We start from the raw sequence: 21,107 nt of genomic DNA, 5'->3' as shown, positions 1-21,107 counted from the left end.
AAAAGATGGAGGATCGCCCCGGGTTTGGCATGAATGGATTGAAGATCTGGTGCGGGGATTCTGCATACATTCAAATCTGAAGTACAAAATGCCAGCCACAACGAGACGAGGTTCTATCACCGCCTTGGGGGACGTGATTGACTCTCCTACGGGTTTAAACGGACTGTTACAAAATAAAAGATGTTTGGCATTGGCCCTCTTTGCTTCCCTTGGAGGTGTGCTCTATGGATACAATCAGGTATATCTATTCCAGATCTTCTCATCTGCAAATCGTGCATCTATTGATCAGTCGTCTCCTTCTAGGGTGTGTTCAGTGAAGTTCAAGTCATGTCTGACTTTGAGCATCGCTTGCGTCTACAGTAAGTTGTCAATCCTACCAAATTTGGACATGCGGCTTACACCTTCTCAGCTTGACAACTCTACGACCAAAAGACTTCTCACCGGAATTCTAGGTACGCGAGCCTTCAAAAAGAAGATGAAACTGGAGAACTTAACAACATCCGTGTCTAGAGTTGGGAGCAATGCTCGGGTCCTTAATGAGTAGTCCACTCGCAGACAAATACTCTAGAAAGGTAGGTCTTTCATCTGAAAGAATATATGAAAGCATGGATCGTTGACATGAAATAGCGTTCAATTTCAGCCTGGTGCATTGTATTTGTCCTCGGCACTGCTCTTCAGGTCGGTGCAACCACCGATGTTTCTTATATCTATGGTAAGTAGCCAGCTTCTCAGTTTGGCATACTACGGCGATATTGACCTCAATTTAGCTGGACGTTGGTTTGCTGGTATGGGCATTGGTGGACTTTCCGTCGCTGTGCCCATGTTCAACGCTGAGCTTGCACCCGCATCCATCGGAGGCACGCTAGTTGGTCTACAACAAGTATCAATTTGCTGTGAGTTAGCATCTAGCCCATTCAAATCTCATTTCTCAGCTAATATGTCTCTCAAGTCGGCATCATGGTGTCATATTGGATAGGGTATGGAACGAATTACATCGGAGGAACTACTTACCCACACCAATCAACTGCCGCTTGGAGAATCTCGCTTCCAATCCAAATAATTCCTGCCTTCGTCCTCGGAATCGGCGCATGGTTCCTCCCTTACTCGCCTCGATGGCTCATGTTGGTTAGCAGGGAGGAAGAGTGTCTGGCTGTTTTGGCTCGTCTTCGAAAACAAGATCCATCGTCCCCGGCAGTTCAGTACGAATATTTGTCTCTCAAGGTTGAGCCTTATGCAGACCGCGAGACTTCACGACTACGTTATGGAACTGAGGAGAAATCCTGGCGTACTGAAGCTCTTGAGTACAAGCGAATCTTCACGACAAAGGTCCTTTTATATCGTGTTGGTCTTGGAGCGGGTGTTCAGGCATTCGGTCAATGGGCAGGTAATTGAGGCCAGTCTTTGCCTTCAATAACCCGTGTGGATGATCTCTGACTGGATTATTTGTCTAGGAATCAATGCAATCATTTACTACGCTCCAACAATTTTCGAAGAGGTCGGTCTCACGGGTGGAAGCGTCGACTTACTGGCTACTGGCCTCGTAGGCATCCTGATGTTCGTTTTCACGATTCCGGGTGCGCTCATGGTCGACAGAGTTGGTCGTAAGCCCATGCATTACTGGAGTTTGGCCAATATGGGTATTGCCCACGCCATTATCGCTGCCATCATTGCCACATACGGTAATGATTTTCCAGGACACAAAAATGCAGGTAACGCCGCTATCTTCTTTGTTTTCTGGATCATTGTCAATTACGCATTGCCATATGGACCTGTTGGTTGGATTATCACTGCCGAGTCCTCGTCTCTCGATATTCGTGCCAAGGGAGTCGCTATCGGTTCTGCTGTAAACTGGATTATGAACTTTGCAGTTGCGCAGGTCACACCTGTCAAGATTACAAATATCGGTTATAAGGCTTTCATTGTGTTCATGTGTTTCTGTTTTGTGGGGTTGTTGTGGGTTTACTTCGTTTTGCCTGAATTGAAGGGGTTGACTCTTGAGGAGATTGATGGTGTATTTGCGGATGAAGCTAGTGCGGAGGACCGCCACCGACGCGATCGCATTACGGAGGAGCTTGGAGTTCACCAAATGGCTAACGTTGCTGCGGATATTGGAATTATTGATGAGCACAAGGATTCCTCGTGGAATAAGCAGGAGGTTGAGAGAGTGGAAGGCTAGTTCGGACATAGGGGGGATTTCTCGATGTGAACGTATAGAGTCTGCGATTTTATTCCAATATCTATTTCAAGGAAATATCCAGAAATGCACTTTTGATCCAATATTCAGTTGATTATCCCAAACGACTAAGAGTAGGTTAACGGTGTAGTACATAGCAGTGTGTGGCCCGTGCACCTAGACCGCGCCAAACCTCCGCTCCGACGTCGCCTCTTCCACCCCGACACCTTCCTTCAGCGCCAGCTTAGACACGCTCATTGTCAGTCCTCAATACGGCATCTTGCTCGTTCTGCATTACGGAACGCATCGGATTGATCTGTCAGTCTCAGATCACTGTGAGATAGGCAACAGAGATCTGCCCACATCTCCTTTACCAACATCACAACACGAGCAGAAAGGAATCAATCCCAGGACCATCTTCTATACGAGTCAAAGCTCTTGAACCTTCAAAATGGCACCTACAAAGCAGGAACTTTCCCTGCTCATCAACCCTCTTGTCCCAGAGGCTGTCCAACATAACAACCGAGTATGCTCCCCTCTCCCCCTCCTTCGAGTCCAGCCCTCCCACTATCATCCACTGTTCCCGGTCTTATATCCACTCCCCTCACCATACTCATCTACCTCATCTACTCCCTCGAATTACTCAGACCTCTAACTAATGATAAATTCAGGTCCTCTCCTCCCTCCATAGCTTAACAGCCTTCCTCCTCGGTATCAGCGCCGGAATCCTAGCCCTGCAATCGGCATACGGCTTCGCCTTCTACTTCACCGGCACAATCCTGGTATCCGGTCTCTTCCATTTGGTCCTGATCCAACGCTCCGGCGGCGCCGGTGCGGGCGTCTTCTTCCCCGGTAGCAACGGCGGTGAGATTGATGGGTCTGTGGAGATGGATGAGAAGTCCGGTGTTGTGAAGATGGATCTGGGAGGTGCGAAGAATAAGAGACAGTTTATTTTGCGGAAGGGTGCTTGGAGAAATGTTTGGTTTGGTGGAGGCGTTGTCAGTGAGGCTATGAGTGGGTTTGTTCTTGGTTGGGCTGGTGTTGGTGGTGTTTTGAGGTAAAGAGTTAAGTTGGGTCTGGTGGTCTGGAGTAAAGTCTCAATGCATGCTGTCCAATGCTAGGGATTAGTAGCTGGTTGTGAAAATCATATACATAAAAACATTCTTGTAATTTCAGCTCAAGGCATTTTCCTGAATTCCTGTATCCTTGGCGACCACAAGAACCTTAGACTACTGGCAGTCGCTCATGCTGCCTATTCACAAATAAGTCGGGCGCAAATTGAACTACTTATACCAAGTTCGAAATTAGTAACGAGCCTTTACACCAAGACTTGCTCTGAGTCGAAATATGATCCAAGAGGTTGAAGGAATTGACATTCGGACCATTTCAGCTTGATACTACCTAGGTAGTAGCCTTGTAAATTGATCAGTAGATCATACTCGATGCTCATTATGGAGTTACGTTCAGTCTAAAACTATTGAATATCAATCTGATATACCCCTTTGGGCAATGAGCTTAAACGAGAATAAGGTTAAGACGAAACATTTAAAATATGATTTAGTCCAAAAAGTTACAATCTCGCTTTATTTACCTTTATTACCTATTCAACATAGACCTTCGCTCGTAATCGGTAGAACCTTGGAATCTCTGATTGCTTCTAGGTACTACATCATCATAACGGCGCGATTGCCCAGACATCATCAACAGAATTTCAATTAACCAGAATCAGGCTCAGATCTCTTGACAAACGATTGCCCCTCTAATCGTCATAGAGAATTTCTAGAACATCTGCCTTGGAATTCCAAGGTTGTTAAGAATCTATGAGTAAGATATCTTGATCGCATGTTGAATGCGACATTGGTACACTCCACCCGGCAGGTTCCGATATCCGTATACCCCTGGTCTAGAACCCTTTGGCGGTTGAATCATTCTTATTTCGATGTCACTCCGTCACTGAATATTGAATTTATGACTTTGCCTTCTCAATCGACTTTACTTTTCAGGTAAAAGTGAAAGGTTTTGAGATCCATAGACTCATTTTGATGAACACGGTTGACCTTATTTCTCATTGTGGACCAAGGCAAGGTAGTAAGTGAATATTTCGGAAGCTTAGAGACTTGAAGAAGGCAAAAGTCATTGATTTATAAGGATACATGCACTAATGATGCAAGAGTGGACGTACTTAGACTACCAAATCTGGCTTTGCTAGTAACACTGACAAGTATGAGATCACACTTTAGATAGGACCAATACAATTTTTATCTAGTAAGAATTTGGAGTAGAAGTTGAATCATCGCAATCTAACATTGAAGGGTATCCCTAGTAAAAATATTTGCTGGTCATATTCCAGTAGAAGATCCTGTAATCCAGGTAATTGCCTGTCCCAACCTAAGCGCCAGGAAGATAAAATAAAAAAAATAAGAAGCAAATCCGATTTACAGTCCCAAACATGACGAGAGAAGATGAGAAAAAAAGAAAATAGTCATGGGAATAAAGGCAAGATTAACAGTCATAATCCGGGCATATCATATGGTCTCCAAACCAGGGATGGACCATGCTCGACGCAATATGCAATGATAAAGATGTAGAGAGAAATAAGGGAAGAATATTCGACAAATCGCTTCAAACATGAGAGAAAAGCAATAGAAGCTTAGTGGATTGTCGGAATCTCCTGGGAAGAGTTGGCAACAGCGCTTTGGAGGGCGCTGGTCAAGTCAATGTGGAAGAAAGGTCGGTTCATGCCCTGCACAATAGCGACCTTGCGGCGTCCACGGTACGCCTTGCTGTCCTTCAAGTCGCGCTGCAACTTGTCCTCGGTGATGATGCCGCTCTCCCCGGATGTGGATGACTCGATCGTCTCGATCGTGTTGGTGGTCTCACGCTCGGTAGTCGAGTGCTCGACCTTCAGACCAGCCTCCATGTCCTGCTGTTGCTGGAAAGCCTGCTCGCGCTGGTTGTTGATCAGTTCAGCGTGAGCGGCGGCGGAAGCACTGCCTTCGATCTCGGAAACACTGAAGATAGGCTTCCAGCGGTGGAATCCGTCGTTTGAGGTTGGGGTAGGGAAACCGAAGCCGGCGGCTGCGAGAGCACGCTTGGTCCAGCGGTTGTTGATGTGGGCGAAGTGCCACTGGACGGAGCGAGGAGAGGCGTAGAGATCCAACTGGTTGCGAACATCGATCAAGTTCTGCACAGAGGTTGTGTCGACGTTGTTCACAGAGGAGAAATCCAGAATGACGGCTTGCAGGAGTGGACGGGTGTCATCCTCGGCTTCCTTGCCATTCTTCAGATCCGGGGCGTTCCATGGGCGATCACCAGGACGCTTGAAAGCGTGCGGGTTAGTACGGCGAGTGCTCTTGAAGATAGTCTGCACCAGGTTGTCCGTGTAGTGGTTGGCGTTGGGGTAGTTGAATCCCTCGGAGAAACGGTAGATGAAGATACCAGGGTATGGCTGCTCGAGCTCGATATCCGGGTTAGATCCGTCGGCGTGGTTGGTGGGGAGGAAGATGCTGCGGTGGTGCTCTTCGTCATCGGATGGGACCTTGGTCGTTCCGAAGGAGCCATACTTTCCATCGTTGTCGAGGAGGTGGTCACCTACGACAGAGTGAATCTTAACACGACCAAGGAATTGGCCGCGAGCCTTAGCCACACGGAAGAGCAGGACTGCCGCGGAGACAGAGATTGTGCAGTAGATACCATCTTCAATCGAGGTGAATACGGTAACGATCACACCGATGAAGAAGATGACAACATCGAGTGGAGAGACACGCCAGAACTGGTAAACAGTGTTGGGGGAAGTGATCAAATCACCCACAGCGTGGATAATGACACCAGAGAGAGAAGCCGAAGGGATGTAGAAGAAGACTGCAGTCAGAGCATAGATAGCCAGAAGCACGACAATAGCAGTAATCAATCCAGCCAGGGGAGTTCGCACACCAGCCTTGGACTTAATGGCAGTTCGGGAGAAAGAACCAGTGGAAGGATAGCCGCCCAGGAAAGGACCAAGGAGGTTGGTAACACCAATACCGATGAATTCCTGAGAGGGATCAATGGTGTAGTTGTTGACACGACCAAAGGACTTGGAGATGGCAATGTGCTCGATAAGCAAAACGATCACAGCAGCTGGGAGCTGGCTGGAGAAAGACTTGATAATCCGGGTGTCCATGGTGGGCACAGCTGCGTTCTTGAAACCGCGAGGCACGGTGCCCAGCAAAGTGAACAAGGGGTCGTCTCTCCGGTGCAAGTTTACCGCAGCACTGATCATAGTGTAGAACAAAATGACAAACACAGTTCGAAGGGTTGAAATGAAGAACCAGATCTTAGCCCGTTGTGGCTGCTTCTTTGCAGCATAGGTGCAACCCGAGCGGATGATATACAACATGGCCAAGGCAGTCACACCCATGGCGGCATCGAGACCGGCAGTAGGCAAGTATTTGAGGGTGTTTATAATGACCAAGTATGTTGCATCACGAGTAGAAAAGCCAGCAGTTTCACCGAGCATCGTCTTGACTTGGCCAGAAGCAATGTTGATGGCGGAACCAGTCATGAAAGCGGAAATTGCAGGCAGCGGAATGAAATCCACAATAAAACCCATGCGAATCAGACCCAGGAAACAGACGATACCACCGAGGAGGACGGCAAGACACGAAGCGATGATATGAGCTTCAATATCAGGATACTCGGCCTGAACTTGAAGCACAATAGTTCCGGTCAGAGTAGACATGACGGCGACGGGCTGTAAAAAATCGAGACAAAATCAGTAAATTGACATTTCATCTGATTTTCTTTTATCTCAAATGTACTTACACCAATGGTGATATCCTTCGAAGTTGCGAAAAACCAATAAACCAGAACACCCATGAAGGATGAGTAGAGACCAAACTGCACGGGAAGCTCCGCCAGCTTAGCGTAAGCCATACCCTGAGGGACAACAACGGCACCAACAGTGATACCTATTGACAATTAGGATCCAGAACATGTAGATAGCGGAATTAAATGTAGATCGGTCCAGTTACTTACCAGCAACAAGATCACCAATGAACCATTGGAGATTGTAGCGTCCAATCCAGTTCAGGAAAGGAAAGAGACTAATAAGATAATCGACGAATTGGCGGCCAGATGGAGTAATTTCGCGAAGGTATTCAATGCTGCTAGGCTCAGGCTCATTGTAGGAGTAGGTCTCGACAGTGCCAACTGAGAAAGTTGACTCGCCTCGAGTGACCGGATCACCAGTGTTGGCGCTCAAAGGATCTCTGTAGGCGACTTTGATACCAAGGCCCTTGGCCAAGGTACGACCAATCTTAGAAGATTGTTCACCCATGATTAAAACCACTTGATTCACAACAAGATCAGGTGAAGAAGGTAGTGGGAAGTTGGAGGTGGTGAGATATAAATTGGCCTTTAAAAGGCAACGATAGTCGATAGTCTCGGCGGTGGGCCCCAAAGAATAAAATCGAAGGTAGAGGGAATGTTCGACTTGGGATTGACAGGTATCAAAAACGTGGCCGGATAGCTTCCAGAATATAAAGGTCAAGGTTACTTCGTAAGATGATCACGCACTACCCATGTCGACAGCCACACAGAAGCAAGTAAAGTTAAAAAGAATAGACGAATTGTTATAGGGGGTGGAAACGAGGTGGAGGAAGGTGGATGGAGTGCGTGATTCGGGTGTGAATGGCGTAATATCTAAGCTCCCCAGATTTTGATCAATGGCGAAGAGGGAAAAAAAAGAAAAAGCTACGCACAGGTCGCTTTATGTGCTTTTTTTTCATGAATTTAGGGGATTGAGTAGAGATCAAAAGAAATACTGGGAAAAAGAAACCAGAAATGTGTCCACGCTGCGAGTTCCCACCGATGATCTTAAGCCGATCCCAAGGGCAAAGTCCCGAGTGGAACCGGTTGGACGGTGGAGGGTCTGGAAGCGATGGCGGATGACGAAGAAGGAGCGTGGAGCGGCTGTCTGGTCCAAGTTGATCAAACCAGAGCCAAATCTTAATCTTATTATTCCAGATTAATATATGTATTTAGATGAGATTGTATTTATGTTGATAGTGGTTGTGTCATAGATCATAGTAATAGTGATGATTTATTATACTATATCATATTATAATTCATATATTTTCATTTCAACATAACTTTTTAATATCAAACAACTAATAAAAATGGCACCTTTCTTTTTGTTATAATAAATTAGAATAAATTATCATATTTTTTTATCAAATAAAATCTCTTCTCAAATTATGACATAAGCTTCCCTGCCAAGCCTCTACGGTGACGAATCACCATCTCCACGCGGGTTTGAATGATCGGCAATGGGGACGCAAGGACCAATTATATTTGCGGCTGATGGTGAAATCGTCCATGCTGATGGTGACAGCAACACACGAATTTTGCTCCCGTTCCACGTTCCTTATTCCCCTATGAGATCGCTCGCCTCCTTCCTACAATGCAGAATTGTGGATTTAAATGGAGTTCAACCGTGTTGTACCCTGCCCGGATAAAAAATACCAAGGAATTATATCATTCAAAGGAATACGAGAGTGTATCCTCTGGGCCAAGAGTATGTGTGAACCAGAATTCTCCATGATCCCGCCGCGTCTTTGTCCACGTTAGCTCTTTTGCCATCAGCTCCATTATACTCCGGAAATATCTGCCCACCCTTGTCCCTGCACATGAATAAAAGTGGATACTCATGAAATCAGATTGAGATGGATTTAAATGGGAGTTTCGGGCCTCACTACACTATTCGTTAGGTCTCTCGGAGAAGAGGGTCTCCGCGGTTCATCTGATGTAGCCCCATTCTACGAAGTATCTGCCCGTAATGGAGTCAACAGTTTCCCGCTCCATTATCCCGCATCCCAGGAGCCCTGGAGTGGGCTGACTAGACCTTCCTATACAGTACTACATAGAACTTTTCAACAGCCAATAGTGTCTATAGTATTCCAAAGTTTCTAAAGTTTGAGTTACCAAAGCCCACCCCATATAATCATCTTTTGCTAGTATAAATTCTATATTTCCAAGTTTACGATAATCTATACCGCCATTTGGTAATAGTACACAGCACTTGACCTCGGAGCTTACATAGAACCCTGATCGACATAGACATAGAGCCTGAGCCCTGTAAATATCTCACGATGTATACTAATAGATTGATACTCCGAGTCTCAAGTTGAGACGCCGGCAGGAATCCGAACTATCTGGGTCCTCTCATGCAACACAACACGTACTCCTTGTTTGTACCTGAGATGAAACAATGTTTGGCATGAAATTACCTGCAGCTATCTCCTCACTACGGAGTATGTAGCAAAGTCGCCATCAAGATCCAAATCACGTCATTCAAGCTTATCGCAGCTGGGCAGTTACGGCCCATAACTTAAAAGTAACCAAGCGGTACTTCTCTTGGTCTAGTGCAGCCTCAGCTATTACATTCTGGCACTAGCTTCTAAGATGTTTTGCGCCCGACTCTTAGCTCAGGCTGTTCATTCACTTTAAGCTTGAGGTTTAATTGTTTGTTTGCTTCTTCGAGCTCGTTTAATGGGATATTTAATATCCTATTACTCAATCTATTATTCACAACGGCCCAAAGGATTAACTAATCACAGCCTCCGTATTCGCATCCTTTCCTTTGGGATTCCAAGCTTCTTTTCTTTTTTTCTTTTACTCTCATATTCCTTTTCTTCTCCACAAGTACGGGTTATAATTTTAAAGGTAAACGTTAATATTATCATAAGCTATGTATATCGACATCATTTCGGACCTATAGACCCCGTGTGGTTGTGCCCGTGGCACAAAATGCACACTTCTGGGGCAACAGAAACCAGAAACAACACTGATTTAGCTTCGGTAAAAACAACAATAACTTTCCTCATTCTTGGAGCTCAACAAGGCGCAGTCATGTGCAAACTCATCTCGCTTATCTGAACTGATCTTACACCATCCTCGTGGCTCATGGCGTATGACCCTTTCACGCTACCACTTTCCAAGTCTGATCGCAGAATGGGCATCAGAAAAGGGGTCTTCTATCTTCTACTTTACCACATCGACCCCCAGATCATCATCCAAGTCTCTGAGATTTCAGACTTATGAAAATTGCTGTGCGTCCATGATGTCAGCCTTAGGACGTTTGAACGCGGCTTGTCTCGGTTCAGAAGCCGCATATGCAGGGCCCGGACACTACTCGCCTTTTTTGCGGGGGAATCCTGACTCGTGATGCTGCAGTTGTTGTCATAAAATTGGTCTAAACATCCAAATATGTGCTGTTGCATTCAGATGTTGCAGTTCCCAGATTATCCAGCTGTGCACTGAGTCTCGTGAGGTTCTGGTGTTCTTGGTGTGTTGAGTGTTGGGCTCGGAGTGATGAGATCATTGACAGCAACATCAACAACCTGCATGAATATCGGCCTTCATGGCAGTGTCTATCTGAGTATCATTCTCTTTTTTTGAATCACGCTTGATGGTCTTTTTGACTGGCATACTACATTCATTATTGCCGGCTGCTCCGAATAATCCGCATCCAGCTTAAACCAGTGCGATTGCTAATTTGACTAGTATTCAAGTACGAAGTAGCATCATCGCATTCATTGATTCATCGATTCAAAATGCCAGGAATATTTTAATCTTGACATTCAACTGTTCTCATCGCATATACTTACTAAAATTTGAACTTGTTTATACCTTTAGAGCAAATATTCAATGTGGCTATCTTATCCATGGGACCGAACGCCACCGAATACCCGAAGTCCCCTATAGGTTAGACTGAAATAATTAAGATGAACAACTTGGCAATATGTATTGGCAATATTAGCAAGGTACATCCAGCCTCGGCTATCTCCGTATAGTAGACCGTTGACGCGATCGCGCTAAGCTCGGAATTAAATGAGATTAAATGAGATTGCCACCAACAAACGTGATTTCAGCCCATTATGAGAATGTAGCATTGGCTTAGATTCAAGTTACACCGGATCTCAATTATTTGATTCCAACATTTGAACTGCTAGTAGAATTGAATTTGGAAATTATTGCCTCGCTTTTAATGTTCGTTGGTCGGCATTTATAGCAGTCATGCATATGAGCCGCTACTTTCCTAGGTAGTACATAGCCACTTCCAAGGTTGTGGCTTCTCCGAAGTCGCCGTACAGAATTTGAACAAGAGGAAATAGCCCATCTAATAAGCCGCTGGGCTTAATCAGGCATCTCTTAGAATCAAAAATCATGGTGGCTCGAAGTGCCAGTCTCTTAACTGATAAATACTAGTAACTCTACCTAGGTATCAATGGGTCTTGTCATAATTTCTATGAAATTTCCAGACCAATCTTAAGCTTTATATCGTTAAAGGAGTGAGCTGAACAACTTCAGTAATGATGAGTGCTAGCTTTCAAATGTTCGAACATTTGAATGTTCGGAGCATTTGAACCCTTGGAAGTTTACATGATGGAGTTATCTATGGATGTACTAGCACTAGGTAGTAGTAGAATTCAATTTTAGGAAATGATCCATTCAAACATTTTGAACTTGAAGTTCCCAATACTAGTACTACTGTACACCAACCTCAACTTGGAACTTGATGAACTTCAAGTTGAATTGATCTGCATACATCCCACTACTGGTATGGATGGATGTGAACTTGACTCATCAATTGGAGATGCAAGATCCCGGGATATGTATCGGGGTCACGGTGCAGTAGTACTAACCCCGCATTTTCGCTTCACCTGAGTCAACATCAATTGAATCAATCAATATCTGTCAACTGGTTCATTTGCCAACTTGAATAAAGACAATTGGTCCCATGAAGATCCCCTGCTGCTCTCTCAAGTCTGATTGTTTATCTGCATTCGAAGAACACTGCACCCCGCTTACACCAGTGAGAGTGTTATTGGTTCAGGCTTTCAAGGCTGAAACATCAAAGCATTCGACCCTGAGGCTCAAAATTCCGACCCAATAGAACATAACCTTCCCGAGGTCGCACAATATGACTACCAAGCCCTTTCGATTTTGGGACTGTTCTATTTCGAAATGCCCTGCCGCTTCAGCGATCGACATTGGCGCTTGTGAGCGCTGTCAACGCCCTTTCTGTGCACTTCATGTATCGTCGCCAGATCACCACTGCGATGTATGCTACCAGAATTATTGATCTGAAAAATTATCAGAATCTAACTTTATATAGAAAGTGCCCCTTGATGATGGTGCGTGGACTGCTGCCCGAACCAAAGAAGTGATGACTCTTCGAAAGAAAATCCAAGATAACGCTTTACTACGGATGGCATCACGCCTTAACGGTGGCATCTCATGTGAAATAGATGAGTCGGAGCCATTTGGAAAGTCGCTCATGGGTGGCATGCACGTTCATCTACGCATTCGATTCTCCGATGGCACTGTTTGGCTAGCTCGGATATTGAGAGAGAACTATACATCCTTCTCTGATGATTTCAGCAATCAAGTCATTGAAAGCGAGTGTGCGACTCTCAAATTCCTTGAATCTATAAACGTCCCTGCCCCAAAACTTCATGGCTACGGTCTTCGAAATGATCCATCAAATGAGGTCGGGGTCGCGTGTATGCTCATCGATGAGCTTCCAGGGACACCGCTTATGCTCAAAAATCCATCACGGGAGCAGCTGGGCAAGGTTTATGATCAATGGGTGGATATCCTGCTACGATTCCACGCCTATCCGTTTGATGAAGCCGGGGCTCTGGCATTCCGACAAACTGGGCAGATTGAAGTAGGGCCTATGATCGGGGATCGCACGGGAACCTTCTCACATGCTGGTCCCTTCTCTAACTAAAGAGATCTCTATGCTGCCGTCGCGGAAAACTATCTTGAGCTGATTGGCGATGGTCAGCTTTACTCTGATTACCCAGTGGATGCATATCTAGTTTTCAGGTATCTCAAGCAGCTTGCTGAGACTGGGATGTGGAATGCATTCGAGCCCAGTATGGATAAAGGCCCATTCTACCTGAAGCATACAGATGATAAGGGCGATCATATTATGGTGGACGATGATTACAATATCACCGGAATAATCGACTGGACATATGCAAGGGTGGTACTTAGTGCATTCGAAGCTTTCGGTCCCTCGCTTTTGATAGCAGATACAAATTCTTTATTCACCGGGATCGCCGGCCTGTCATCCAATGACAAACTCATGACTGATATCTCTGGATCAAAGGATGAAGCATTTTTCAAATTTGCTGAAGGACCTGATCTTGTGCGCCGCTTCTCATTCGGTCTAGGTATGGGAATGAGCATGACTCTCGAAGAAGCAAAATCACTGTGGAGAGGAATTATCTCAACTGCCACTGGAATCCCCTTGGAGACTGACTGGAGTATCTGGAGACGAAATCGAATCCATGAATGGGCTGACGATGAACGTCTCCAAGTTCTTCTATCACGACAACATGAGGAGGCCGTCTTCAAGGAAACGCGAGGTATCTGCAAAGAGACTGTATCAAGATTTGCGACCTGCTCCATGCTTGATTGTACCAAGCCAGGTGTGCGAGGATCAATTTGTTCCAGATGTATGCACCATCTTTGCGCCATTCATTGCTCTAAACAATACCACACATACCCAAGCTCCTACGAGGTACGTATATGGATTCTAACGTATGCTGTTCAACTTTCTAACAAAATAGCTCTCCGACGCCGAATGAGAAAAATCCATCCACGACGAGTTCTGGGAACTGATCAGTCATGTAAATACACACGAGCTCGTCAGACTCGCAACAAACTTGAATGGTGGCGTCAAATGCGAATTCAAGCTTGGAACTCATTTCGGAGTTGGATCCATGATGGGCTGCGCCAATTATCACGCTTGGCTATGTTTTGAAAATGGCGATCGATGGATCGTCCGAATCCCTCGCACAGGCTTCAGTGACGTCCCTCTTGATTTGGTGGAATATCTCGTTATGAGCGAATATGCGACACTTAAGTTTCTTGAGTCCACCAATATCCCAGTTCCGAAGCCTTTCGCGCATGCCCTCGCTTCTGATCCTGGAAATCGTGTTGGTGTCAGTTATATTTTGATGCAGGCGCTTCCTGGTAAACCTTTCTATGCGCATGAATCATCAGATGACCAGAAGAAGCATGTTCTCGAGCAACTTGGAGACATGTTGATTGAAATTTCGAAGCACCCGTTCTCTCGAGCTGGCTCACTTAAGATTGAGGGTAATGAGGTTGAAATTGGACCTATCGCCAGCAACCGCTTCGTTGCTCTGAATACTTACGGCCCTTTTGATAGCTCGTCCGAATATCTGACAAGTATTACAGAGCAGTATATGGATCTCATTGCAGATGGATAGCTGCACACGGAGTATACAGGAGAAGCATTTCTCTTTTACCATTTCCCACGACAGAACATCCAAAGCTTGGTATCGGAGGATGATACATCAGGGCAGTTCTTCCTGAAACATGTCGATGACAAGGGTGATCATTTACTCGTTGATGAGAACTTCAATATCACTGGTATTATCGATTGGCAGTTTTCTCGGACTGTCCCTGCTTCAGAGGCATTTGGTCCATCATATGTCACTGTAGATCTCACCTCGCTCTATGGCAGCAACACAGGTTTAACGGAGGATGACCGTTATCTATCGACAGCTCTGAGGGACAAGGGCTCAACCCCTTTGGCCTTGATTGCTGAGCGTAATGAGGTCATGCGTCGCTTCCATAACGGACTTTCGAGTAGGTTAACCAGAGATGAAGTGCGTGAGATGCTGAAAGGAGTGATTGTTTGTGTGAAGGGGGAAGACGTCGATGATCTAGACACTTGGATCTCTCGGGCAATCTCATGAGCTTGATGGGGATGTGCGATGGAGGCGGGTTCAAGACTTGTTGTTTCCTACAATCTCATAATTAGATACAGGTCAGCTGGTTCAAAGATTAGACCATTGGTGTTAGGTTTCAAGTTCATTGTTTCACCACCAAGGTTGTCCCAGGGTCCCCGAGTCAACAATACTTAAGTGACCAATATCGACCTTAAAATTCCCTTGCCTGAAAAATTAGTGCATTGAACCGTTACTGGACGGAATTTGCTTCTGAAACCTTGGGCATCAGTTAATTTGAACGGGGTACTAACAATCTCCAGATCATACGATGGACTTTTGACACGGTGGCAGTAGTTTCAAGTGTCGTCACTCAACTGCTGGCAATCGCTCAGGGGAACTGAACACTTCAAGGTCCCAGTCATTCCTGGCTTCAGAGAAATGCCACACATCATGGGAGACAATTACTGAAAGCTCTACAGCATATACTACAAAGTAAGCAGATATCCATGCTAATGAACAATGCATTCAAGTCAAAATCCACGCAATGTCTATTCAGGTCGTCATCAGTGCAGGCTAGGAAGACATTAAAGAGAGAAAAAAAAAAGCAGCCCCCATCATGCATCACCCAGAATCAATCCAGAGCCCGAGATCGAGACGGAGGAAGAAAGTGTTGAGAGAATAAGGAAGCCCTCTTGCCAACTTTGGAAGCGAGTCTGCTACATCGTGGTCTCGTTATGACCCATGATTCTTTTCATCATTGCATCTCATACCGTCATACAGCAAAATGCTTATGAAAAAAAAGGCGGGTATAAGAGACGGAATCGGATCGAGATCAAAGAGCAATGAGAAAAGTGAGAAATATAACAGAGATGAATGATGTTCGGTCCACTGCAAAGAGGTTCGGGGGTGGAGGGAAAGAGAAAAGGGTGGACACAAGAAATCAAGGTAAGAGAGACAAAGAGAAAAGAAGACGCGGATGAACCTCGCATCTTCCCCAGTCTTCAAAGCTAACGCCATCGCAAGGTTTAAAAAAAGCAATTTCAAACATGATCAAAAGAAAATGAATGACATGACATCGGGTACGTGATGTACCTGCCCTAAACCCCTCGCATGGAATCATAAGCGAGGTTTCATCAGAGGGCATCATGCCTTATTCCATCCCGACTCCCAACGTTTTATGGTCCCGCGCTTACTGCGAGGCGCACTGTACCCGCTCGGCACCGGGGGGAACATCCTCGTCATCCTCATCCATGCCGCCGCCAGCACCGTGGGCACGAGCCTGAGAAGGCTCGCTACCATCAACGCCCTCCAGCTCGAAGTCCTCGACCATGGCATCGGCCGGGGGTGTGCACTGCTGGGTACGGGTAGGGAGAACCTTCTCGAGGAGGTCAAGGTTCTGAAGCTGGTCCTTCTCGGGGAACTTGACGTCGAACTTGATGTAGAGGTTACCGTGGTCGTGGTGACGGAAAGAGGGCATACCCTGACCGGGGATGACCTTGATGGCATCTAAAAGAGTAGTTAGTAACCAGCGCCATACATAGCATTTGGGAAGAATGGGCACATACCAGGAACAATGACCTCGCCGGGGGCGATGTTAACGGTCATCCATCGCTCATCGAGGTGCTCAATGTGAATGCTGCCACCAGCCAGGGCGGTAAGCAGGTCAATCTCGGCCTGGTAGAACAGGTCGTCGCCCTTGCGCTGGAAGCGGGCGTGAGGCTTCTGCTCGATCTCGAAAACAACGTCACCGGGGAGAACACCAGGCATCTGGTCACCCTCACCGCGGAACTCGATCTTGTGACCATCACGAACACCCTTGTCGACGTGAACGTGGAGAACCTTGCGCTCAACAATGGTCTTCTTACCAGTGCAACGCTTGCAGCGGTCCTTCTCACGGATGATCTCGCCCTCACCATTACAGTCGGGGCAGACGGTCTGGAAACGCTGGATCATGGGACCCATCTGGCGCATCATGGTCTTCATACCGCTACCGTTGCAGCCAGTGCACTCCTTAACGGCACCATCCTTACCACCACGGCCATCGCAGCCAGCACAGATGACCGACTTCTGCAGAGCGAGCTTGGAAACCTTGCCCTTGTAGATGTCCTCCAGGTTGACCTTGTGCACATGGTGGATGGTACGGGCCTTCTTGGGGCCGGTCTCACGCATGCCACCACCGAACATCCCGCCGAAGCCACCACCGCCGCCACCGAAGAACTGAGAGAACAGATCCTCGGCGTTCATACCACCACCGCCGCCACCGTGCTCCAGACCCTCCTCACCATATTGGTCGTAGATCTGACGCTTCTCACCGTCGGAAAGGATCTCGTAGGCGTGGGACAGCTCCTTGAACTTCTCGGCGGCCTCGGGGTTATCAGCGTTCTTGTCTGTATGAGAAAGAAATCTGTTAGTGTTTCTTTCTTTTTGGTGGTATTTTCTTTGATATAACTTTGCTCGTAACAAGTGCCAGCCCGGTTAATCGGTATGGGATTCACGTACCAGGGTGGAACTTTAGAGCACCCTTCTTGTAGGCACTTCTGAGCTGGGTGTCACTCGCTGTGGGAGGGACCTATTAGATGTGACAAAATACGATTAGTTTTCAGTTTGATTGGTGAATCTGGAGAACACCATACCCCAAGGCAGTCGTAGAACTTGGTGTCCTTGACCATTATGTCGGATAATTAGGCGAGAGTAGAAGGGAGGGGTCGAGGGGGAGAAAATGCAAGAATGAAGAAGGATAAACACGGATTCCAAGAAATGATTTGAGGTGGGGGGAGAGGTTAAGGATGATGCGGGATAAGAGGAAGCCCGAATCTATTTTTCCAAGGTTGGCTGAGTAACTTATTTTTTTTTACCCAATTCAATGTCTTGGAGGTTCCTTTCACGGGGTTTCCACCTGGGCAACTTTCCAGGTACTGTATTCCAGATACAAAGGTGGCGGTAAAATAACCAGATAAATTACTTTGATTTTTATTCTGGATTTGATGACTTTCAGATTAAAAGATTTCTTGGTTTTTTTCTAAAGAAAAACTAGGGAATTTGGAGGCCAAAAAGACTCTTTGCTATACTTCTTCCCCTGCAATATTCTCTTTCTGCCTGCTTCTATTCTGGTGTATGAAAGAATTCAGGCCCGAGCGTCTCTTCTATGAGATTCTGTGATATTCGATGTTCTTCCCTGGTATTCTCCGCGCTTCCATGGTTAAAACGCTGAGTAAGGGAGAGAGGCGAATTCCCTTTCTAGGAAAGTGAAAGTTCTGAAAGATGAAAGAAGTTCCAAGGTTCATTCATAGGAAGGAAACTATATGAATTTTCTTTGTCGATTTTGCCTCTTTGTATAGTGTATATTGTACCTAGTTCTACAAAAATTCATGGATGTAAGGCGTATAATATAGTATAACCTTGGAATATAGTATATAATATTGACCAGTTTACCATCCTTATCGATAAGAACCATCCCACTTAAAACTTCCATATCAAATGCCAAAAGCGGGACTCGCCGATTGGAATCCCACCTGAAAAGATAAGATGGTTACCCGTAAATCGTAAAGCTTCAATCAATTTTATCTAACTCACCTCTCCCTTAAATTCACCATGGAACAAGATCCCGGCTTCATTGCTGCTGTTGAGGAGGCAAAGAAGGGCGCTGCGGAGGGCGGCGTCCCTATTGGTGCTTGTCTAGTCTCTAAGGATGGTAAAATCCTAGGCCGCGGTCACAATATGCGCGTGCAGAAGGGAAGCCCCGTCCTGCATGTTAGTGTACCCAATGCTATGACGCCTTAAATTCAAGTTAAGCCACTATGACGATTCGCTAACCGGAATCCCTGCTAGGCCGAGATGTCCGCTCTCGAGAACTCTGGTCGTCTCCCCGCTTCCGCCTATGAGGGAGCTACCATGTACACCACCCTCTCGCCATGTGACATGTGTACTGGGGCTTGTTTGCTCTACAAGATCAACCGTGTTGTCATTGGTGAGAACAAGAGCTTCATGGGTGGTGAGGACTTGCTGCGTAGTCGTCAGAAGGAAGTGGTTGTGTTGGATAACCACGAGTGCAAACAGTTGATGTCTACATTTATGGAGGAGAAGCCAGAGCTTTGGTATGTAACTGATCCTTGATCCCTGTTTCTACTAGGTACTTCTAGTAGGATCCTGATTATCATTGACTGCGAACATTTCTGAACGAGCCATGCTGATTGTATCTGCTGTACAGGAACGAGGACATTGCCGTCTAAATCATAGAATTGGTATATCAATAAATCAATAAGCCCTCGAGCAGATGCTGTGACAAAATCATTGCCGAAATGATGTTCATATTGCAATGGCAAAGGAGTCCCCGTATATAAACTTTTTAAGTCTCGTAGAAGTTGGTAAGTAGCCACTGGAACCCGCGCGGGAGTTGCTTTATTTGGTGAGACGGTGAATCTCTTCGAAGAAGAATTTAAGGTTCTCTGGGTCAACAAATGGAGTGACACCTATTCCAGGGGTTAGTAAAAATGCCATGAGATCAAATAGACTCTGAAACATACCGTGTCCGAGGTTGCAGATCCAACCCTGCTTGCCCTTCTTGAACCCTTCGACCATCTTCTCCACAGTGGGAGTGATGGCAGCAGGTCCACCGTAGAGCATACCTGGGTCAGCATTACCCTGAATGGTAACTCGGCCGTTGGCAATTTTCATAGCCTCGGCAGGATCGTGCAACCAATCCAGACCAACCACGTTGTAGCCAGACTTGCAAAGGTCATCCAGAGCGTACCAAGCTCCCTTAGCAAAGACAGTCATAGGGACGGGCTCCAGGCCCATAGACTTCAAGCGCTTGGGGAGATTCTCAGAGATGTGACGCAGGTAAGGCAAGGAGTGCGAGGCAAAGGTGGCAGGCGACAGCTCTCCAGCCCATGAGTCGAAAACCTGGATCATCTGAGCACCGGCAGCAACCTGGAGCGCCAGGTATTCCACACAGATCTCAGCGATCTTTTGCAAAAGGGCCTGCGACTCCTTCGGGTACTTGTAGACCCACTTCTTGGACTCAACGAAGAGCTTGCTGCCACCACCTTCGACCATGTAGCACAACAGAGTCCAGGGCGCACCACAGAAACCAATGAGCGGCACACGGCCCTTCAACTTGAAACGTGTGAGCGTAATGGCCTTGTAGACGTAGTTCAGCTCTGCCTTAACATCCACCTTCTTCTCCATAACACGAGCGTATTGTCCATCATCGGGCGACCGAAGGGGCTCGGGGAAGTGAGGGCCCTTCTTATCCAGCATCTCAACGATCATTCCCATAGCCTGGGGGATAACCAGAATATCCGAGAAGATGATCGCGGCATCAATGAGGCCTTCGTAGCGTTCAATTGGTTGGAGCGTCAAGGTCGATGCCACTTCCGGGGAGCGGCAGCATTCGAAGAAGTCACGGCCTGCCTTGGCTTCATGGTACTCGGGGAGGTAGCGACCGGCTAGAAGAACAAGGAGAGTAAGATACTAAGCTCTATTATGAGAATTTCTGGGGAAGGGTGAAGTTAAAACTCACCTTGTCGCATCACCCAGATTGGAGGACGCTCAACCTTCTCGCCTGCGATCGTCAGTACGGTGTTGCAAAAAGGATTGTTGGACAAATAAAATACCGCGAGCGGCCCTCAACAATAAATCATTCTTCAACGGCTCAAATTGTTCCTGCATGATGGGTGGTTGAATGCAGTTTGGAGGAGGGGAAGTGGGATTCTCGGACAACTGCGGGCCCGCTGAAGGTCGGGAACCTTGTGAGAGACCTACCGAGGATCACACTATAGTAGTATAATAACTTTGAATGGACTCAATGCACATATCAGTGAGCATCAAACATAAGAAGACGTAGAAGGTGTATGTCACAGCTTATCTTCTATTTGAACAGACCATCCTTGCTGACACTATGACAGATTAAGGCTTTCAAGGCGGCTTGCTTCTAGAAGCTTAAGGAGCTTCTCGAGACTTGCTCATAGATCTTCTTTGTCAGTGTTGACAGTGTCAGTTCTTAAAAGATGCATGACACTCGCATCCAAAACAAGGCCGTCATTTTGATGGGAAAGAACACCATGGTCCGTCGTGCTCTCAGGGGTTTCCTTGCTGACCACCCCGAGTGGGAGCGCCTGCTGCCAGTGCCTTTGGTTAAGCCCTGGAGGGTGAGTTTTTTCACGCTCAATGGATGCTTA

The 21,107-nt window shown here is 46.5% G+C and overlaps 7 protein-coding genes across 7 annotated transcripts; 4 read left to right on the top strand and 3 right to left on the bottom strand.

The window, feature by feature from the left end:
- Positions 1 to 88: 88 nt before the first annotated feature.
- On the top strand, positions 89 to 2,176 carry N7483_010064 (sugar porter family MFS transporter; the record flags this gene model as incomplete). The annotated part of the gene is made up of 8 exons (XM_057093491.1): positions 89 to 238; positions 304 to 359; positions 433 to 452; positions 511 to 572; positions 628 to 712; positions 768 to 893; positions 950 to 1,384; positions 1,452 to 2,176. The coding sequence occupies 8 exons, from the start codon at positions 89 to 91 to the stop codon at positions 2,174 to 2,176; spliced, it is 1,659 nt and encodes a 552-aa protein (XP_056939462.1).
- A 448-nt stretch (positions 2,177 to 2,624) lies between these two features.
- Positions 2,625 to 3,234, top strand: N7483_010063 (EMC6 family protein; the record flags this gene model as incomplete). The annotated part of the gene is made up of 2 exons (XM_057093490.1): positions 2,625 to 2,699; positions 2,845 to 3,234. 2 exons carry the CDS (start codon positions 2,625 to 2,627, stop codon positions 3,232 to 3,234), a joined length of 465 nt encoding a protein of 154 aa, XP_056939461.1.
- Positions 3,235 to 4,823: 1,589 nt separating this feature from the next.
- Positions 4,824 to 7,490, bottom strand: N7483_010062 (SLC26/SulP family anion transporter; the record flags this gene model as incomplete). The annotated part of the gene is made up of 3 exons (XM_057093489.1): positions 4,824 to 6,905; positions 6,977 to 7,122; positions 7,190 to 7,490. The coding sequence occupies 3 exons, from the start codon at positions 7,488 to 7,490 to the stop codon at positions 4,824 to 4,826; spliced, it is 2,529 nt and encodes an 842-aa protein (XP_056939460.1).
- A 4,647-nt stretch (positions 7,491 to 12,137) lies between these two features.
- On the top strand, positions 12,138 to 14,955 carry N7483_010061 (phosphotransferase family protein; the record flags this gene model as incomplete). The annotated part of the gene is made up of 6 exons (XM_057093488.1): positions 12,138 to 12,278; positions 12,333 to 12,933; positions 13,027 to 13,610; positions 13,657 to 13,748; positions 13,881 to 14,422; positions 14,483 to 14,955. 6 exons carry the CDS (start codon positions 12,138 to 12,140, stop codon positions 14,953 to 14,955), a joined length of 2,433 nt encoding a protein of 810 aa, XP_056939459.1.
- A 1,162-nt stretch (positions 14,956 to 16,117) lies between these two features.
- N7483_010060 (type I HSP40 co-chaperone YDJ1) lies at positions 16,118 to 17,597 on the bottom strand (the record flags this gene model as incomplete). Its single annotated transcript, XM_057093487.1, has 4 exons — positions 16,118 to 16,434; positions 16,494 to 17,315; positions 17,428 to 17,497; positions 17,562 to 17,597. 4 exons carry the CDS (start codon positions 17,595 to 17,597, stop codon positions 16,118 to 16,120), a joined length of 1,245 nt encoding a protein of 414 aa, XP_056939458.1.
- Positions 17,598 to 18,519: 922 nt separating this feature from the next.
- Positions 18,520 to 19,157, top strand: N7483_010059 (cytosine deaminase; the record flags this gene model as incomplete). The annotated part of the gene is made up of 3 exons (XM_057093486.1): positions 18,520 to 18,678; positions 18,757 to 19,022; positions 19,136 to 19,157. The coding sequence occupies 3 exons, from the start codon at positions 18,520 to 18,522 to the stop codon at positions 19,155 to 19,157; spliced, it is 447 nt and encodes a 148-aa protein (XP_056939457.1).
- A 169-nt stretch (positions 19,158 to 19,326) lies between these two features.
- On the bottom strand, positions 19,327 to 20,598 carry N7483_010058 (uroporphyrinogen decarboxylase HEM12; the record flags this gene model as incomplete). The annotated part of the gene is made up of 4 exons (XM_057093485.1): positions 19,327 to 19,397; positions 19,452 to 20,375; positions 20,450 to 20,491; positions 20,544 to 20,598. 4 exons carry the CDS (start codon positions 20,596 to 20,598, stop codon positions 19,327 to 19,329), a joined length of 1,092 nt encoding a protein of 363 aa, XP_056939456.1.
- Positions 20,599 to 21,107: the final 509 nt, after the last annotated feature.

This window comes from Penicillium malachiteum, assembly GCF_028827825.1.
Source record: "Penicillium malachiteum strain IBT 17515 chromosome Unknown utg000005l:1.0-9002435.0:326005.0-9005861.0, whole genome shotgun sequence".
Classification (NCBI taxonomy): Eukaryota; Fungi; Ascomycota; class Eurotiomycetes; order Eurotiales; family Aspergillaceae; genus Penicillium; species Penicillium malachiteum.
The sequence above is the reverse complement of the archived record's forward strand: the minus strand, read 5'-3'. Positions and strand labels throughout refer to the sequence as shown.